The 19,309-nt window shown below is 53.8% G+C and overlaps 3 protein-coding genes across 6 annotated transcripts; all 3 read left to right on the top strand.

The window, feature by feature from the left end:
- Nucleotides 1–2,411: 2,411 nt before the first annotated feature.
- On the top strand, nucleotides 2,412–3,088 carry LOC149280441 (protein S100-A1-like). The gene is made up of 2 exons (XM_089500526.1): nucleotides 2,412–2,552; nucleotides 2,945–3,088. Exons 1-2 carry the CDS (start codon nucleotides 2,412–2,414, stop codon nucleotides 3,086–3,088), a joined length of 285 nt encoding a protein of 94 aa, XP_089356652.1.
- Nucleotides 3,089–4,554: 1,466 nt separating this feature from the next.
- On the top strand, nucleotides 4,555–7,490 carry LOC149280440 (chromatin target of PRMT1 protein-like). 4 transcript variants are annotated; one of them, XM_089500536.1, is made up of 5 exons: nucleotides 4,555–4,619; nucleotides 5,571–5,721; nucleotides 6,763–6,853; nucleotides 7,036–7,146; nucleotides 7,294–7,490. In XM_089500536.1, the coding sequence occupies exons 1-5, from the start codon at nucleotides 4,555–4,557 to the stop codon at nucleotides 7,488–7,490; spliced, it is 615 nt and encodes a 204-aa protein (XP_089356662.1). The 4 variants fall into 4 exon arrangements, with proteins under 4 accessions (XP_089356662.1, XP_089356661.1, XP_089356660.1 ...); XM_089500535.1 differs by having other exon boundaries at nucleotides 6,763–6,946; nucleotides 7,030–7,161; XM_089500534.1 differs by having other exon boundaries at nucleotides 6,763–6,946; nucleotides 7,030–7,161; nucleotides 7,288–7,490.
- A 2,170-nt stretch (nucleotides 7,491–9,660) lies between these two features.
- Nucleotides 9,661–14,147, top strand: LOC149280439 (SMAD family member 4-like). Its single transcript, XM_089500438.1, has 12 exons — nucleotides 9,661–9,687; nucleotides 10,453–10,701; nucleotides 11,483–11,657; nucleotides 11,741–11,761; nucleotides 11,958–12,176; nucleotides 12,353–12,508; nucleotides 12,752–12,853; nucleotides 12,931–12,984; nucleotides 13,063–13,246; nucleotides 13,324–13,492; nucleotides 13,584–13,722; nucleotides 13,936–14,147. Exons 2-12 carry the CDS (start codon nucleotides 10,465–10,467, stop codon nucleotides 14,145–14,147), a joined length of 1,668 nt encoding a protein of 555 aa, XP_089356564.1. The 5' UTR covers nucleotides 9,661–9,687; nucleotides 10,453–10,464.
- The last annotated feature ends 5,162 nt before the right edge of the window (nucleotides 14,148–19,309 follow it).

Raw genomic sequence — 19,309 nt, 5'->3', positions numbered from 1 at the left:
ACCCAGAGGGCCTGGCACCCAAACAGCCCCCCAGTGTTCACCCGGGGCTGGCTGCAAGCCTGCACAACCGGCCGGCCCTCGTCTGTGTGCCTGCGGCTTGGGCGATCCCAAAACCGACAGGGAGTGTGAAGTTAACCCATTCTGTCCCAATCACAGCACAGCTCACAGCACCTAAACATCACCTGGATGTCAGCACAGCCACCCTCCACCTCTGCTGGAAGATAATGCCAGGGATCTACTACTTTATGTGTGAACCAGAGCCCCATGTGCCATGAGTCTGCATACGTGGGTCACGACCGGTACTGTGGGATCTTATGGTGCCCGTCTAATGATGATGAACGGCAGATAGTCCAACACAAATCAACCGGTAAGAAGCTAGAGACCTGGAGCAAATGTAAACATGGCGGCCGGCTAATAAAATCCTTTACTCTCAGCCGAGGCGGATAATGGCTAATGAACAAGGAAACGGGAAGATTTATTCAATATTTGGGGGAAATAGCCTTGAAAATAACCTGATTTTACTAGACTCTGATAAGGTCAGGGATGGAAACAGATCTGTGGCACGATAGCTGCCACCAACGTGGCAATCAGGACACGTTCTCTGCCACAAATTCTCTCAGCCAAAGTTAATAAAAGGGTGAATTCAGCGCGGAGGTTTCCCAATCGATTACAGACAGGATCTTCGGGAGGTTTCGAGGCGGGGAAGGTGCCGGAGACTGAACAGTGGGCTCTTGGGCAAGAAAGATTGAGTCATTTGTGGGATTTTCCAGAAGAAAACATGCTGCAGTGCACAGAGACGGCCAGCAGAGGGCAATGTTATCAATATTATTGAGACAATTTAGACTTATATATATATACTGTATATAACTTACTAGCAACGCCCGCCTGTAATTAATTTATACAGCAGCAGCAGTGTTATAAGATTACATATTCATTATTTACTGGCAAGGACAAATACCCCTCCCCAAGGATTGTGTTACTAATATTAAACATGTATGGCGCGTGACTCAACAAGACCCTGTCTCCCATGGAGCTTAGCGGTACAATGGTAGACCCTGTCCCAAGGAGCTTACAGTCTAGCGGTACAATGGAAGACCCTGCCCAAAATTGTATGAACTTGTACAGTATCTAGAGAGTTGGTATCAGCACAGTGAGGAGTTGGGATCAGCGCAGTGTGGAGTTGGGATCAGCGCAGTGAGGAGTTGGGATCAGCGCAGTGAGGAGTTGGGATCAGCGCAGTGAGGAGTTGGGATAAGCGCAGTGAGGAGTTGGGATCAGCGCAGTGAGGAGTTGGGATCAGCGCAGTGAGGAGTTGGGATCAGCGCAGTGTGGAGTTGGGATCAGCGCAGTGAGGAGTTGGGATCAGCGCAGTGTGGAGTTGGGATCAGCGCAGTGTGGAGTTGGGATCAGCGCAGTGAGGAGTTGGGATCAGCGCAGTGAGGAGTTGGGATAAGCGCAGTGAGGAGTTGGGATCAGCGCAGTGAGGAGTTGGGATCAGCGCAGTGTGGAGTTGGGATCAGCGCAGTGTGGAGTTGGGATCAGCGCAGTGAGGAGTTGGGATCAGCGCAGTGTGGAGTTGGGATCAGCGCAGTGAGGAGTTGGGATCAGCGCAGTGTGGAGTTGGGATCAGCGCAGTGTGGAGTTGGGATCAGCGCAGTGAGGAGTTGGGATCAGCGCAGTGAGGAGTTGGGATAAGCGCAGTGAGGAGTTGGGATCAGCGCAGTGAGGAGTTGGGATCAGCGCAGTGTGGAGTTGGGATCAGCGCAGTGTGGAGTTGGGATCAGCGCAGTGTGGAGTTGGGATCAGCGCAGTGAGGAGTTGGGATCAGCGCAGTGAGGAGTTGGGATCAGCGCAGTGCGTGATCTGTCTCACTATAATTGGGTTACAATCTCTGGCCCCAACATCACAGACCTTCTTCACAATTTTCTATCCCGGGGTCTGGTAACCGGAGTCACCATGGAGACGTTCCACGAATCCACAGAGGTGGAAATGCGAGCAGCGACACCGGAGACGGGCAGCTCTCATTGATTGGGAGTTAATAGATACCCCGGGGGGGGGGGCAGGAGCCCAGCAGAGTGCTGATCACAGTCTGTATCGGGGCCATTCTCACGCTGTGAGGACTCAGGTGTGGGACATGTCTGTCACGGCTGCCTCCTTGCATGTTGTGATGTTTAGCGCTCCGTCCCACGCGTGGTCTGGGTGTTGGGTGAAAACGTTCTTCTTCGGTCACAGGGAACCAGGCCATGCTTTGCTTTCTGGAAGGGATGTCTCATGTTTTAAAGCCCCGTGACGCTCTGCTACTCTGTATCATTTAGTAAGGGGTCTCTCTCCTATTCAGGGGTCTCACACCAAGCTGTCTTCACCCTTCTTTCCAGGTATCTGCGCTCAGCCGGAAGCGAGGTCGAGCAGAGATGTCTTCGAAGCTAGAAGAGGCTATGGAGAGTCTGATCTCCGTCTTCCACACGTACTCGTCACGCGAAGGGGACAAGCACAAGCTGAGCAAGAGGGAGCTGAGGGACCTTCTGCAGAACGAGCTCGGAGAGTTCCTGGAGGTGAGAGACATGGGGTTTGTGCATGCGCCCAGGGGCCCCCGTGTACTTATAAGAGTGACGTTTTTAAAGCAGCCGTTCCACCTTCTCTGCTGAATTTAAGGCTTTCATACATGACGCCGTTCCTGGCACCGCTGAACGCACAAACCCTTCCCGGAGATCATTCCGGAATCAAGTGTCATTCCGCCACATTCCTGATTTTTGCAGGGAACGCTTACTTGTCATACGATACCAAAGCAGGCGCCGATGCCTGTTACCATAGAAACAGAATAGGGCATCTGTGGAACGGAGGCTTTAATGACGGTGCGATACGGGTGATGGGGGTTTTAGTCCTTGCTGTGATACCGCGTGTTCTCTCCACCTGCCCCCGGCATAACCCCCCCGTCCCTCCGCAGACCCAGAAGGACGCCACGTCCGTAGACAAGATACTGAGGGAGCTGGATGAGAACGGAGATGGCGAGGTGGACTTTCAGGAGTTTGTCATCCTGGTGGCTTCGCTCACCGTGGCCTGTAACACGTTCTTCTGCGAGAGCACCTGATCCGCCGGAAGAATCATGTGACCCCATCTCCAAATAAATAATCAGAAAGACGGGAACCGGCCCCGCTGTCTTATTTATTCCCCCGCCAGCCGGGGGCGTATGCCGTGTATGCGTGTGAATGGCGTGAGTAGATTTTGCGGCCGTGGGAAATGGAAGGTGTTGATGGGATTTAAGCTGCAAGTGACGATGCGGCTCAGAGATGGAGACGTCAGATGGCAGGCGGCCTGAGGACAGGAAGCCTATCCGGGGCAAATAGCCACATAAATGGGCACATGAACCTCATGGTGCGGGGCAAACAGACGCTCGGGGTTCATTCTAACACAGATCCTACCCCACGCACGATTCACACAGGGCAGTTATACCATTATGCTTAATACTGCCATGATGCTCAGATATACGGCTAGGAATGATACCTGGAACTACAGAGAGGTATTATTATTATTTATTGTTTAATATAGCGCCATCAAATTCCGTAGCACTGTACAGTGGGTAGACAGGACATAACACGTAGTATGTAACATAACAAATTGACTAACAGAGACAACACGTGAGGAGGGCCCTGCTCAAACGAGCTTACGAACTAGAGGAAGAGTGCCTATCATGCTCAGCCAGCCTTTGTTCTGGGAGGGGTTGATGTGATGCCCCTGTTTGGACCCGTCACCTGTTGCACGTCTTTGGCAGGATGGGTGTGATGGGAGTTGCAGTTCACAGCAGCTGGGTCAGTGGGTGTGGGCGTGGCCTTTCCTCTACGAAGATGGTGGTGGCCTGCTGTCGCTTGTGGGTGGTCTTCCCCACCTACGATGACCGCTTGTCTCTATGGTAACCTCACGTTTTGAGAGCGAGGCTGAGAAGGGGCGTGGAGTGACGTCACGGGCCTCTCCATTTTACGGTGATCGCGGCCATTTTGTGGTAGCGGGTTGGCGGGGGGCGAGTAGCAGCCAGTTCACCGAGACACAGGTATCTGCCGCGGCCGGTTGGGGAGTCGGGTTGATGGGCAGCACTCACCCCTGCCTCTGGCATTGGGTAGTCGGGCTGGGGCAGAGTATTCTCCGGCTTCCTGGGGGAAGGGGGGGCTTTTGTCATGCGGGGTATTATCTGGGCCTTCTTAACGTGCGCTATCTGGGGCAGGTTGTAAGGGAGCGGGGCCCGGGAGGAGGGGGGTTATGGGGTAATCTGGGTAGGGTTTATTGGGGGCTTTGTGTCCGGTGCTGCCACCATATCATGCTTTCCAGTCTGGGGTGCAAGCCGTCAGCCCGCTGGGGTCTCGTCTGTGGGAGGCATGGAGGGGGTAGTGTGGGGTCGACGTGCCATTCAGGACATGTATGTGGGTGGTCTTTGCCTGCGCTCCGTGTCATGTATGACCGGTACCTGGCCTGTGTAGAAGCTCTGGGGATGGGGCAGTTATCCCGCCTTCCCGTTTGTATCTTAACATGAATTCTCTCTCTCCAGGTTTTCCAGACATCAAGATGGCTGCTCCGTCCGCATCTAAAGTCGTGCTAAAGAGCACCACCAAGCTGTCCCTGAATGAGCGGTGAGGAAGCCCCACAGCACCTCGTAACATACCATATGTAGAGCGTGCCCAGCGTGGCCCCCAGAGGGCAGCACCTGACACGAGGGCTGGTGCTCGCTGCCGACGGCAGCCGTGGCACGCGTTGGTAACAGGCCGTGTGACAATGTAGCGTTTGCTAGCGTGTTTCCGGGTGCTAATTACACCACGGCACCCGCTCTAGAAGGCCTCACGCCCTCCCTTTTCTTCCACGTGTCTTACATGAGTGCAGCCTGGTAGCATGTTACCCGTGCTGCGTGACGCCTGCTGCCGTGTCCGAGGCCGACGCGCTCCGGTGTGGTCAGTGCTGTAAGAGGCATGATGCAGGACACTCTCCTTGTCCAGAGACCCTTTAACCTTGTTCTAGGGTCTTGTAAGAGGCAAATGCTTTTCACCCTCCATCCACCCCCTTTGCCTGTCCTTCCTCTTTACCTCCTGTCTGTCTCATCGTCTCTTTAGAGTGTTACCTGTGAGTGCGAATTCATCTGGATAGAGACTCCGGCACCTAAAACCCCGTCACTCCGTCCAGGTGTGAGGAATGTTCTCGCCGCATATCAGATTTACATGCATGTTGAGGCTCTCCAATACACGGTGTTCTCCTAATGCCCTTACCTGGAACCCGGAGCTGCTTCTACCCCTCTTGACATCCACCCTCCTCTGCTCCATACTGTAATAGATCTCTGGCGCCAACATTTTGGTTTTATCGTCTGTTTCCTCTCCCCTGCTGCCCCGTCTTCTCTTTGTTGCTCCCTTGGCTGCTGGATTCTGTTGCTGTGATTTAGTTGAAATGTGGAGGCTGAGTCGCACTTTGAGATGCGTACCACCCAAACACAATTGTGTTCATGGCATCTGGCCCACCTCTGGGGGGCTAGAGGTACAAGATAGTGTATGTTGAAAGTTTATTAAACCCTGCCCCCATTTTGTTCGACCTTGAAGCTTCACTAACTTGCTGAAGAACAAACAGCCGGTGCCAGTGAATATCCGGGCTACGATGCAACAGCAGCACCTGGCCAGTGCTAGAAACCGAAGACTGGCCCAGCAGATGGAGAGCAGGCCGTCTGTCCAAGCCGCGTTAAAGCTGAAGCAGGTGAGGCGTCTCGAAGGCTCCTCGCGGCGCTCGTTGGACGGAGCGGAAGGAGTAATGCCGCCCTGTTGCAAATGTATAGAATAAAAGGGCAAAACCTAAAAACGAGAGGGTCAGAGGCTGAGGTGGGATGGGAGGAAGTCTCTTTACTGAGAGGGAAGATGTTGGGTAGACATTGGCTAGTGTGGCAGCTCTGGAGACAGACAGAAGGTCCGTACGAGACCGGCGCCGTTCTGCTTGACATCAGGGACTTGTTTCACACTTGGCATAACCCTGTCTTCTAGACTGTGCTACATGTACCCTCTGTGGCTCCATATACTGGAATATGGCTGCTTCTGCTTAACCTCAGGTGTGTCGTACTTGCAGAGTTTTGTACTGCAGCTATATAACACGTAATCCATAGTGAGGAAGATCAGAGCTTTTCAGTCTGGTTTAGAGGCGTCAGAGCCTCGAGCCGCATCTGGAGCCACTGCTGCTTGACATCAGTTACGTAGCGAGTCATTTAAAGCAAAGGTTAACGGCTGCGTAACATAGACGTGTGTGGTGTGTGCGTGTATACAATGGGCCAGCTAATTTACTATATCAGTCTTTAAATACGGGACCTGCTGTATCCATGCTTGCTTGGGGGGGGGGTGCGTGCGATAGAATACGTATTGGGCTCCCTCAGCTGTTCCCCTCTGGAGCCGAGACGTCCGTCTGTCCCTGGGGGAAAGTTCTTGACTCTTAGCTGAGTCAGACCTTAGTGTGTGGCAGCTTGCGTGTGTTTGTGGGCCCTCGGTGGTCTCTTAAGGTGGCCACACGGGTATACATGGACCCGATATGACAGAGTGGAAAGGGGGTTCAGAGAAGGGCAGGCTGGGGTCACTTGATGCGCCTGAATCTCCACCGTGATAGCGTATAACGGGTTGAGTGGAGGGCAGCTGATCCCTGCCAGGGTTCAGCAAGTTTGGGGTTTGAGGGATATACTCACTCTGGAGCAATTCGGGGCTGCACATGCGCAAGCAGGACTCGTGTTTTGTGACTAATTCTACTTTCTTTTCTTAGAGCTTAAAGCAGCGTCTCGGTAAGAGCAATATCCAGGCGCGATTAGGAAGACCCGTGGGGGGTCTTGCCCGTGGAGCCATGGGTATAAGAGGTGGCGGAGTGGGACTCCGGGGCTCCCACAGGGGAGTGATGCGCATTGCTCGTGGCGGCAGAGGGATGCAGAGGGGCGCTCAGGTTCTTAGAGGTTTGTAGCGTGCCGCGGGTAAGCTGTGGTAGCCCGAGGCCAAGAATCATCGCCTTTCTGACGCTTGTCTTTGCTGTCTTCAGGGCAAGGTCTCAGAGGCCGCGGAGGTGCCACCAGGATGGGCCTGAGGCGGGGAGGAATCAGGGGCAGAGGCATGGCTACTCGGGGCCTGATGAGAGGCGGCCAAGTGGGTCGTGGCGGTCTGAGTGGAAGAGGTGAGTACGCCTGAAGACGGCACTCTTGCCGTGTGTGATGCCAAAGGGTCCTCCTGAACGGGAATGAAAGTGACTCTCAGAAGTGAGAATTGGCCTTATTCACTAACCCTGCTTTCCTCTTTCCAGGCAGAGGAGGCGCCGTGGCACGTGGCAGGGGAGGTTTTGGCCGTGGCCGAGGACGGGGCAGAGGACGGGGAGCGGTGCGTCCCGCCCTGACCCGAGAACAGTTAGACAACCAGCTGGACGCCTACATGTCTAAAACCAAAGGCCACCTTGACGCGGAGCTGGATGCCTACATGGCGCAAGCCGACCCGGAATCCAACGACTGACCTGGGTGCGCTTTTAGCTGGGGACGGACTTTTTGGCGCTCGCCGCCTCCTCCTTTTAGAGTTCCTTTTACATTTTGATACGGCTAGAAGTTTTTGTTTTGTTTTATATTAAATGTTGAATGTACCGAGACCGCCTGGCACCTTGTCCTGCGGTCGAGTTCCAGAGACACTTGCCGGGCCGGAGGCCGTTGGTTTTATCTGCCCCGTGTCTGTTCACACGGCAGCTGGAAGCGTGTTACATGTTTTGGGTGTTTTGTGTTGCATCTTCCTCCTGCTCACTTGTTTTGGTTTCTGGGGGGAGGGGGCAGAAGGAAACGGGGCGATGGGCGTAGCAGTTTTGTTTTGTGAAGCTCTTGTGGCGCTCAGCCTGAGAATATCGTCTCGTTCTTGACACACATGGCGTTGTGTATTAACGCGGCCACCATTAAAACTTTCCAGTCTGAGCGAAGCCGGCTCCGTGCCTTCATTTCCTTCGAAGTGTTAGCAGTGACCTACAGCTTGGGCCGCCTTATGCCAGGGGATTAACGAAACTGGGAAAATGTACCCCTTACGTGATCGCCCCCACAAACCTCTTCACAAGAGAAGCCTGCCTGTTCCTCTGCGCCGGCCCTTCTGGGGAAACGATCTGTTAATGACGCAGCCCCTGAGCAGGTAACCCTTTGGTTCTGTGTAGTTCCCTCTATTGGCCACAAGATGGCACTGTCTGCAGCTGTAGGAGGACAGGTGACTGTGCCCGGGGGCCGGAATCTGGGCAGTAGTGTGTGGTTGGCCTCTGTATAACACCCGCTGCTGCCATCTGCCCCCTCATTACACACAATGCCTGCGATTCGTTACAGCCGGAGTTTCACCGTGAATGAGCGGCCCCCTGCTAAACAATCTACCCCACAAACTCCAATGCAACAGGACCCAGGCTCTTGTGATTGGTTGGCATCTTATAGACAAAAAATCAACTGCCTCAATCTGCTTTGTACGCTTCACTAGTTAGCCGGGAGTGTGAGTGACACACGGGAGTGTGGGTGGAGAGTAGAAGAGAAGCAGGTGGTGTGTAAGGAAGCAGTGGGAGTGCGTGAGTGGAGCTGGGAGTGTGTGGGGAGAGCGGAAGAGGAGCAGGTGGTGGTGTAGATGAGTGATGGGGAAAGTGAGTAAGCAGGGAGTGAGGTAGGTGAGGCCGCCTCGCCGGGAGTGAGAGCTGCTGAGTGTGTGCGCGCTGGAGGAGGCGGAGCGTGTGCTGCCGTAGCCCCGCCCTGGTCGGTGCGGGGTGGGGCGTGCTGGGGGAGGAGCAGTCTCCGGCCTGGCTGGGTGAGGATGCTCAGGAGCTTCGGATCTGCCTCCTGCCCTAACTGTGAGTAACCCGCGTGCGATCTGCCCCGACAGGCACACTGTCTGGGGTTAGGTGCCCTCCCTGCTCACTTGTAGCTGCTTTTGCCCCAGTTTCTGCTGCCCCCCGGTGTCTGTACCCCCTCTACACAAACTTCTCGTTTCTCCCCGTCTCTGCATCTTATTACCCCCTTCTTATTCGGTGCCCTGTGGCAGGAGATGCAAACTAGGGGAGTTGAAGGGTTAATGGACCCGTTCACTATGGCAGCCCGACCCCTGGCATCTCTGCACAAACTGCAAGTCCCATAATCTGCCAACGGATAATGGGACTTGTAGTCACTCAGAGGCTCAGCAGGGCACCGCCGTGATGGCAGCTTGAGGAGCACTGTGGGTGATTTCAACAACACTTGGGGAAGATTGTGGGAATTATAAACACTGGTTTGGCGCAACAAGTGGCAGAGGATGATGGGAATGGAAGTTTGTCTCCTAGGAATCGGTGTAGTTGATGGTTAGAACATAGCAGTGGGTGTGCATAAGCACGAGACGGATGATTGTGGTTGCAGTACAACCACTGCTGGTGAAGGATGATGGGAGTTGTAGTCTATATGATATATCTATACCCATGAGCTAGTTGCAGGGATCTGTGTTAAGCCATTCGCTGGTTAACGTGCCTGCTGCTGCGTGAGGTTCATTGATCTCACCTGATGGCTCTTTGGGGTATTTAAGGCTGATGCAGGTTTTTTGCCCTGGGGTGATGGGGTAATTGTTTGTCCTATTAACGCAGGTTTGTAGGATGGCTGATATGACATTGCTGGGGGTAGACCTGGGGTCCCCCATCTACAGCCATGAGGAGATATTTGGGGAAGGACTTCCAGACTGGGTAAGGCTGCCCACAGAGAGGTGGTAACTGGTAGAAGCTGACATATGGATACATACATGTGCCGGGGCCCCTGGGTATTGCCAGGTTGAGGAATGTAGATTATGCTACATGGTAGCTGGGGCAGCTCGGTCAGTCTGTAGAATGGCTGGCGAGTGGGGCATCTGCTTTTAGCCCGTGGCCAGTGCCGGTGGCTGGAAGTTGCCCAGGTGGCCCCTGTCGGCCGTCGTGCTGCCTCCCCCCCTACACCCTTCCCAGAAACGCATTCCTCGGATCCCTGCCCCACCTCCCGGAATCTGAAAACACTAAAATCCTTTCCTTGCCGGCTTTTAGGATCTGTAGAAAAGGGTTCTGGGCTTCTCTCTGGAAAGCACTTGATTGTAAGCTCTGTGGATCAGTGTTTGCTCTTTGGGTCCTGTCAGCTGCCCCATCTGCCCCTTGTCTTTCCAGCTCTTCTCCCCCTCTGTGTTTGTTGCATTTGGGGTGTTTTCTTCCACCTCCAACTACTTTCATGTCCCGGCACTGGGTTCTTTCCCATCAGACTGTCAGCTCTGTGGACTAGATCTCCTCTCTTGATCTCTGAAAGCCCCCCTTCCCAGGTGACCCAGTGGAAAAGCAGCCGTAAATGCCTCTTCCTGCGGGCTGTTCTCCCTCCTTGGTGCATAGTGGGTTAAGCTGCCCCACAGGGGGTGTTTTTCTGGACGGGAGCGGCAGAAGGTTTGGGGGAGCAGGCGAGTTCCCCGCGTAACGCTCACCCTTTGCTTGCAGGAGGTACCGGCCATGTCCCTGGCCCCCCCGAACAGTAACGATGCCTGTCTGAGTATTGTGCACAGCCTGATGTGCCACCGGCAGGGGGGGGAGAACGAGGGCTTTGCCAAGAGGGCCATCGAGAGTCTGGTGAAGAAGCTGAAGGAGAAGAAAGATGAGCTGGACTCGCTCATCACAGCCATCACCACCAACGGGGTGCACCCCAGCAAGTGTGTCACCATCCAACGCACGCTGGACGGGAGGCTGCAGGTACGCGCGGGCGCCATGCTGGGCACGGGGTCTGGCACATGCTTTAACCCTCCTCTTTCCACCCTCATCCTGTTTGTTAGGGGTAAATTGCTCTTGTTACCCCCCTGCTCTGTTTGTGCTTTTTGCTCCAGATCTCCAGTACCCCTCCTCCTCATTCTGTTACCCCAAACCTCAGCCCTAAGTGTTGCATGTATCCAGGCTTCACCACCTCCTCTGCATTCTGCCCCTTTTCTCACCCCCCCTGCTCATTCTCTGCCCCTGTAACCCCCCCATGTCACCCCATACCCCGGTATCCTAGGCTCTGTGCGTGGAGTCCTAGCCTCCAATTAGCAACTGGGCCGACGGCTGATGAGTCACTGTCTGGAAGGACTGGGGGGGGGGTGTTTTGTCTGCCGAGAAGCCTCCAGGGAGAAGGGGGGAAGGAGCAGGCACTTCAAGCTTCTATAAACAGTTTTAAGGAAGACAGCCCTGCAGGCGTGTACTCCGCCCCAGACGTGCGAGCGCCCACTCCACTAAGGCTGCCTGACCCACGGGGACTGCCACTAACGCTCTGTCCGGTATAAGCTATCGGCACCGCCAACCGGGTGTTAATCCAGGTAACCCTAAGGAGGGGGTTCCCCGCTGTATACTATGAGTGATCCGGGGTTCTCCTGGCATTGGCGTCGGTGGGGGGTCTGTAAGCTGTATAGCCTCTCACAGGGAAGCCCCCGTGACCCCAGGTTATGCCACTGATCAGAAACGTGAATACGCGGCTCATGCCCTTTTTGCCCCTGTCGTCCAGGTGGCGGGCAGGAAAGGCTTCCCTCACGTTATTTACGCCCGGCTGTGGCGCTGGCCGGACCTGCACAAGAACGAGCTGAAACACGTCAAGTTCTGTCAGTTTGCATTCGACCTGAAGTACGACAGCGTGTGCGTCAACCCCTATCACTACGAGCGCGTGGTGTCCCCCGGCATCGGTGAGTGAGCGGCGAGTGGTCGGCGGCGATGGGCTCGGGTACCAGGCGTTGATTGTTGTTCTTTACGGTATTTTGTGTTTCAGGGCTGACCATCCCAAGCTCTGGTGAGTTGTGCCCCAGGCTGGGGCAGGCATGTCCTACAGACTCCAGCTGTACCCCCTCTCGCCCCGCGCCCTCCGGTTTGTAAATGTCTCTCTCTTACTCCTGCCCGTCTTTCTTCCATATTTGTTTTGTTGTCTGCACCTCTCTGCCTCTGGGGGCGATCGCGGCTTCTACGTCATCTCTTCTGTCATCACGCAGCTAGTACCCCGTGCCGCTCCATCAAGGAAGAATATACCCCCGAGTGCGAGATGGATGCCGCCTCCTGCCTCTCGTCGTCCCAGGACCTCCCGCCACCCATGAAACGGGCTCCGCTACCGGCCATGCCCTCTATAGAGTCCTACAGACAGCCGCTGCCAATGCCCAAGAGCCCACAGACTGCCATCGGCATGTACCCCAACATGCCCCACTCGCCTGCAGGTATCTCCTCTCACTCACGCCCATTCTGACCAGAGATCTAGTGACCCGCTTTATAGATCCCTGGCAAGATCCACTCCCTCCCAGAGTATTGTAATCGGTTCTATAGAGGAGATCTCCAGGAGGACCCGGCTAGCGGTCCCATAACTGCTGGTTAATACCTGGTCTTTTTCACACAGTGGCTCCCGGTTGCCCTCTTGTCCCACTCACACATGGTGATGGACTCCAAGTTGCCCCCACCCACCAGCAGATGATGTCCACATCACCCCCTTCCACTCCAGTCCAGAACTCGCAGCAGAACGGGTACCCGTCTCCTCCAAAACAGCCATTCCACGGTGAGTGGCATCATACGCGTGCATTCTATTCCCCCGCGCCGCGCCCGTCCTATACCCCCGCGCCCGTCCTATACCCCCGCGCCGTGCCCGTCCTATACCCCCGCGCCGTGCCCGTCCTATACCCCCGCGCCCGTCCTATACCCCCGCGCCCGTCCTATACCCCCGCGCCGTGCCCGTCCTATACCCCCGCGCCGTGCGCATTCATCTTTTTTAAACGTTACTTTTTGGTGGCTCTCATTTCAGCCTCTTGGACAGGAAGCAGCACCGCGTCATATTCCCCCAACCCACCGCAGCAGAACACCAGGGGCAACCAACAGCCGCCCCTCCACCATGCCAACCAGTACTGTGAGTAATATATATATCTTATAGATAACGTCTCTATGTTCTCCTCCTTTTCTGATTGTCCTATGACGTATTCTCAGGGCCGCTCCATCAGAGCCCCCAGCCGTACCAGCACCCAGTCTCCAACCACCCAGGTAAGGGGGTCCTGCAGCATGCTGTCCGGGGCGGGGGTCTTCTAGGACACCAAGCTGTAACCCTTTTGTTGTCCCCAGGCCCTGAGTTCTGGTGCTCCGTTGCCTACTTCGAGATGGATGTCCAAGTGGGAGAAATATTTAAAGTCCCCGCGAACTGCCCAGTGGTCACGGTGGACGGTTACGTGGACCCCTCCGGAGGCGACCGGTTTTGCCTGGGTCAGCTTTCAAACGTCCATCGCACCGAAACGAGCGAGCGAGCGAGGTGAGGCGGTGGGGCGTCTGGGAGGCAGTGTGGGGGTCCGCGTTTTGATCTCTGTATAACGCACTCCCTGCCGGCAGGTTGCACATTGGTAAAGGGGTACAGCTGGAGTGCCGGGGTGAGGGGGACGTCTGGATGAGATGTCTGAGCGACCACGCGGTGTTTGTTCAGAGTTATTACCTGGACAGAGAAGCCGGACGGGCCCCGGGGGACGCCGTTCATAAAATATACCCTGGAGCTTATATAAAGGTAACGTTCCTCTGGCTGCCGTTTCACCTCTCCTTGTGATTGGTGTCCAAGCAAAGCCTTCCTCCTGAATGTGTCCTCCATTCCTCTCCAGGTGTTTGACCTACGGCAATGCCACCGCCAGATGCAGCAGCAAGCAGCCACGGCACAGGCGGCAGCAGCTGCGCAGGCGGCAGCGGTGGCCGGAACCATCCCTGGCCCAGGCTCCGTGGGAGGAATTGCACCTGCTGTCAGTGAGTATGGGGTGGGGATGGACCCGGCGGCCGGACCACAGAGGGCAATATTTCCAACAATGTGCATAGCCCGTGGGGGGTGACGTGTTGCAGTAGTAAGAGGTCCTAGAGGTTGGGTGCTGGGAGCGGTAATTAGAGGCCTTGGCACATGGAGGGGTCTGCCCCCCCCCTGGGCTGGAGAGCTTGCTGATCCAGCTCTGGTTCCTTCCCCAGGTCTGTCAGCTGCAGCGGGTATCGGCGTGGATGATCTGCGGCGCCTCTGCATCCTGCGACTGAGTTTTGTCAAAGGCTGGGGTCCCGACTACCCGAGGCAAAGTATCAAGCAGACCCCATGCTGGATCGAGGTCCACCTGCACCGCGCCCTACAGCTCCTGGACGAGGTGCTCCACACGCTGCCCATGGCAGACCCCAATTCCGTGAACTAGAACTGCCTCCTACAAGGTAGAAGGAGGCAAATGTTACAGAGCTGCCCACCCACCTTACAAGACCCCGCAAACCGCAAGCGGGTCTGGACCATACCATTATTCATCGTAGCAGGGAACTCATCTGCTGCCTACCGCAGACGCCACGAGATCGCCTCCACCGAGAGTCCATCCCCGGTGCTGCCGGAGACCAGAAGTGGGGTGTTATGTGGGTCATCGCGATGTTAGGAGGAGCCAAGGAAAATAGCGGTCTGGGCGCATCGGGCGGGCTACTTTGTTTTATTGGAATGATGCTTGGAGATACTTTATGAGGGACAAAAAGACTCCAAGCACTTAACCATTTAGCCTCCATGGGATCTCTCCCCTCTGGCAGAGAAAGGGTTGATTTCACGCCGTTTAGACGGCTCGTGGCTACCTCAGTCACTGTTATACTTTCCAGGGGGGCCAATGAGTGCCGCGGCAGAAACTCAGATCACGTATGGACGCGGTCAGATGTGTATTTTAGAAAAGGACGCGCGGCTCCGGATTATCATTTTAGAAACACGAAGCCAAAAGCTAAACTCTGCCAAATCTCCTGGACCCAGCAGCCCATGCGCGGCGCTGCAGACTTTTATACCGAGAACGTACTGTTGAGTCTCTTCTAATAAAATATTTATGTATCGTATGTTTGGATGATGTCATTTCTTCAACACAGCGTGTAATAGAGGGTAATAGGATGAACTCCCCTATCCCAGCGAGGGTGACTGCCCGGGGGGTGGGGGTAAAACCTCTGACCGCTGACCTAACTGCATCTTACGGGAGGGATCAGGGGCAGAGGGAACCCCCTGCAGCCTGGACGCAGTGATTGTAAAACGCTGCGCAATATCATGGTGCTATATATAACAATACTAATGGCCGTTTCCTGTCTAACGCTTTAAATTGCCACCTCGTGGTAGAAGAGGGCAAAACAAAAACCTGCCCTGGTGTGTAATCGCCCACGATGTGTAGGAAGGGGCTATAACTGTGGGACTGGACGCAGGGGCCTCAGTGCATGCGCATTATGTGAGTATAACTTCCAATAAACCGCAGTCACACGTAGTAGGGTTGGCGGTGGCTGCCGCAAGGTTATAAACATCACCGGAGCCCAAACCGGTGCTCCTCGCAGGAGATCCTGAAGGCTTGTGACTGCTGGCACTTTATAATAAGAACACTAATCCCTCCTCTGATTCCACAATCCACACCTGGCAAGCTGCAGCACGAAGCGCTACTTAATACAAATTTAATATATAATAACCTTTCACGAAGCCACTCAACGGCCACGCGATATCCGACATCTCGTGTAATTACAAAAATTCCATTTACATAACTGATGGCGCCCTCCTGTGGAAGCATTGGGGAATTGCCACTTAATGATTAGAAGTAAACGCATTTAGGCAATGGAGGGCGCCCTCCTGTGGATGCATTGGGGAATTGCGGTTACTTCACACCATTGAGTGGCATTTAGGCAACGGAGGGCGCCCTCCTGTGGATGCATTGGGGAATTGCGGTTACTTCACACCATTGAGTGGCATTTAGGCAACAGAGGGCGCCCTCCTGTGGATGCATTGGGGAACTGCGTTTACTTCACACCATTGAGTGGCATTTAGGCAACTGAGGGCGCCCTCCTGTGGATGCATTGGGGAATTGCGTTTACTTCAAAGCATTAAGTGGCATTTAGGCAACTGAGGGCGCCCTCCTGTGGATGCATTGGGGAATGGCGTTTACTTCAAATCATTAAGTGGCATTTAGGCAACTGAGGGCGCCCTCCTGTGGAAGCATTGGGGAATGGCGTTTACTTCAAATCATTAAGTGGCATTTAGGCAACTGAGGGCGCCCTCCTGTGGAAGCATTGGGGAATTGCGGTTACTTCAAATCATTAAGTGGCATTTAGGCAACTGAGGGCGCCCTCCTGTGGATGCTTTGTGGAATTGCGGTAACTTCAAATCATTAAGTGGCATTTAGGAAAGGGATGGCGCCCTCCTGTGGATGCATTGGGGAATGGCGTTTACTTCTAACCATTAAGTGGCATTTAGGCAACTGAGGGCGCCCTCCTGTGGATGCATTGGGGAATGGCGTTTACTTCAAATCATTAAGTGGCATTTAGGCAACTGAGGGCACCCTCCTGTGGAAGCATTGGGGAATTGCGTTTACTTCTAATCATTAAGTGGCATTTAGGCAACTGAGGGCACCCTCGTGTGGATGCATTGGGGAATTGCGTTTACTTCAAACCATTAAGTGGCATTTAGGCAACTGAGGGCGCCCTCCTGTGGATGCATTGGGGAATTGCGTTTACTTCAAACCATTAAGTGGCATTTAGGCAACTGAGGGCGCCCTCCTGTGGATGCATTGGGGAATTGCGTTTACTTCAAACCATTAAGTGGCATTTAGGCAACTGAGGGCGCCCTCCTGTGGATGCATTGGGGAATTGCGGTTACTTCAAACCATTAAGTGGCATTTAGGCAACTGAGGGCGCCCTCCTGTGGAAGCATTGGGGAATTGCGGTTACTTCAAATCATTAAGTGGCATTTAGGCAACTGAGGGCGCCCTCCTGTGGATGCTTTGTGGAATTGCGGTTACTTCAAATCATTAAGTGGCATTTAGGCAAGGGATGGCGCCCTCCTGTGGATGCATTGGGGAATGGCGTTTACTTCTAACCATTAAGTGGCATTTAGGCAACTGAGGGCGCCCTCCTGTGGATGCATTGGGGAATGGTGTTTACTTCAAATCATTAAGTGGCATTTAGACAACTGAGGGCGCCCTCCTGTGGAAGCATTGGAGAATGGCGTTTACTTCTAATCATTAAGTGGCATTTAGGCAACTGAGGGCGCCCTCCTGTGGAAGCATTGGGGAATTGTGTTTACTTCTAATCATTAAGTGGCATTTAGGCAACTGAGGGCGCCCTCGTGTGGATGCATTGGGGAATTGTGTTTACTTCAAACCATTAAGTGGCATTTAGGCAACTGAGGGCGCCCTCCTGTGGATGCATTGGGGAATTGCGTTTACTTCAAACCATTAAGTGGCATTTAGGCAACTGATGGCGCCCTCCTGTGGATGCATTGGGGAATTGCGTTTACTTCAAACCATTAAGTGGCATTTAGGCAACTGAGGGCGCACTCCTGTGGATGCATTGGGGAATTGCGTTTACTTCAAACCATTAAGTGGCATTTAGGCAACTGATGGCGCCCTCCTGTGGATGCATTGGGGAATTGCGTTTACTTCAAACCATTAAGTGGCATTTAGGCAACTGATGGCGCCCTCCTGTGGATGCATTGGGGAATTGCGGTTACTTCTAATCATTAAGTGGCATTTAGGCAACTGATGGCGCCCTCCTGTGGATGCATTGGGGAATTGCGGTTACTTCTAATCATTAAGTGGCATTTAGGCAACTGAGGGCGCCCTCGTGTGGATGCATTGGGGAATTGCGTTTACTTCAAACCATTAAGTGGCATTAAGGCAACTGAGGGCGCCCTCCTGTGGATGCATTGGGGAATTGCGTTTACTTCAAACCATTAAGTGGCATTTAGGCAACTGAGGGCGCCCTCCTGTGGATGCATTGGGGAATTGCGTTTACTTCAAACCATTAAGTGGCATTTAGGCAACTGATGGCGCCCTCCTGTGGATGCATTGGGGAATTGCGTTTACTTCAAACCATTAAGTGGCATTTAGGCAACTGAGGGCGCCCTCCTGTGGATGCATTGGGGAATTGCGGTTACTTCTAATCATTAAGTGGCATTTAGGCACGTGATGGCGCCCTCCTGTGGATGCATTGGGGAATTGCGGTTACTTCAAATCATTAAGTGGCATTTAGGCAACTGAGGGCGCCCTCCTGTGGAAGCATTGGGGAATGGCGTTTACTTCTAATCATTAAGTGGCATTTAGGCAACTGAGGGCGCCCTCCTGTGGAAGCATTGGGGAATTGCGTTTACTTCTAATCATTAAGTGGCATTTAGGCAACTGAGGGCGCCCTCCTGTGGATGCATTGGGGAATTGCGTTTACTTCAAACCATTAAGTGGCATTTAGGCAACTGATGGCGCCCTCCTGTGGATGCATTGGGGAATTGCGTTTACTTCAAACCATTAAGTGGCATTTAGGCAACTGAGGGCGCCCTCCTGTGGATGCATTGGGGAATTGCGGTTACTTCTAATCATTAAGTGGCATTTAGGCACGTGATGGCGCCCTCCTGTGGATGCATTGGGGAATTGCGGTTACTTCAAATCATTAAGTGGCATTTAGGCAACTGAGGGCGCCCTCCTGTGGAAGCATTGGGGAATGGCGTTTACTTCTAATCATTAAGTGGCATTTAGGCAACTGAGGGCGCCCTCCTGTGGAAGCATTGGGGAATTGCGTTTACTTCTAATCATTAAGTGGCATTTAGGCAACTGAGGGCGCCCTCCTGTGGATGCATTGGGGAATTGCGTTTACTTCAAACCATTAAGTGGCAATTAGGCAACTGAGGGAGCCCTCCTGTGGATGCATTGGGGAATTGCGTTTACTTCAAAGCATTAAGTGGCATTTAGGCAACTGACGGCGCCCTCCTGTGGATGCATTGGGGAATGGCGTTTACTTCTAACCATTAAGTGGCATTTAGGCAACTGAGGGCGCCCTCCTGTGGATGCATTGGGGAATGGCGTTTACTTCAAATCATTAAGTGGCATTTAGGCAACTGAGGGCGCCCTCCTGTGGAAGCATTGGGGAATGGCGTTTACTTCAAATCATTAAGTGGCATTTAGGCAACTGAGGGCGCCCTCCTGTGGAAGCATTGGGGAATTGCGGTTACTTCAAATCATTAAGTGGCATTTAGGCAACTGAGGGCGCCCTCCTGTGGATGCTTTGTGGAATTGCGGTAACTTCAAATCATTAAGTGGCATTTAGGAAAGGGATGGCGCCCTCCTGTGGATGCATTGGGGAATGGCGTTTACTTCAAATCATTAAGTGGCATTTAGGCAACTGAGGGCGCCCTCCTGTGGAAGCATTGGGGAATTGCGTTTACTTCTAATCATTAAGTGGCATTTAGGCAACTGAGGGCGCCCTCGTGTGGATGCATTGGGGAATTGCGTTTACTTCAAACCATTAAGTGGCATTTAGGCAACTGAGGGCGCCCTCCTGTGGATGCATTGGGGAATTGCGTTTACTTCAAACCATTAAG

Source organism: Sceloporus occidentalis, unplaced genomic scaffold (genome assembly GCF_023333645.1).
Source record: "Sceloporus occidentalis isolate IW3139 unplaced genomic scaffold, rSceOcc1.0.p SCAF_155, whole genome shotgun sequence".
Classification (NCBI taxonomy): domain Eukaryota; kingdom Metazoa; phylum Chordata; class Lepidosauria; order Squamata; family Phrynosomatidae; genus Sceloporus; species Sceloporus occidentalis.
Note: the sequence above shows the minus strand (reverse complement) of the source record. Positions and strands in the feature narration are given on the sequence as shown.

Excerpts from the sequence above, each read along its gene's own strand:
- LOC149280441 (XM_089500526.1), top strand. The coding sequence starts at position 2,412 with ATGTCTTCGAAGCTAGAAGAGGCTATGGAGAGTCTGATCTCCGTCTTC. Across the intron at positions 2,553-2,944 it reads AGCTCGGAGAGTTCCTGGAG|ACCCAGAAGGACGCCACGTC; the intron begins GTGAGAGACATG and ends GTCCCTCCGCAG.
- LOC149280440 (XM_089500533.1), top strand. The coding sequence starts at position 4,555 with ATGGCTGCTCCGTCCGCATCTAAAGTCGTGCTAAAGAGCACCACCAAG. Across the intron at positions 5,727-6,764 it reads TTAAAGCTGAAGCAGGTGAG|CTTAAAGCAGCGTCTCGGTA; the intron begins GCGTCTCGAAGG and ends CTTTTCTTAGAG. Across the intron at positions 6,947-7,029 it reads GGGCGCTCAGGTTCTTAGAG|GGCAAGGTCTCAGAGGCCGC; the intron begins GTTTGTAGCGTG and ends TGCTGTCTTCAG.
- LOC149280439 (XM_089500438.1), top strand. The coding sequence starts at position 10,465 with ATGTCCCTGGCCCCCCCGAACAGTAACGATGCCTGTCTGAGTATTGTG. Across the intron at positions 13,247-13,323 it reads GAAACGAGCGAGCGAGCGAG|GTTGCACATTGGTAAAGGGG; the intron begins GTGAGGCGGTGG and ends CCCTGCCGGCAG. Across the intron at positions 13,493-13,583 it reads ACCCTGGAGCTTATATAAAG|GTGTTTGACCTACGGCAATG; the intron begins GTAACGTTCCTC and ends ATTCCTCTCCAG.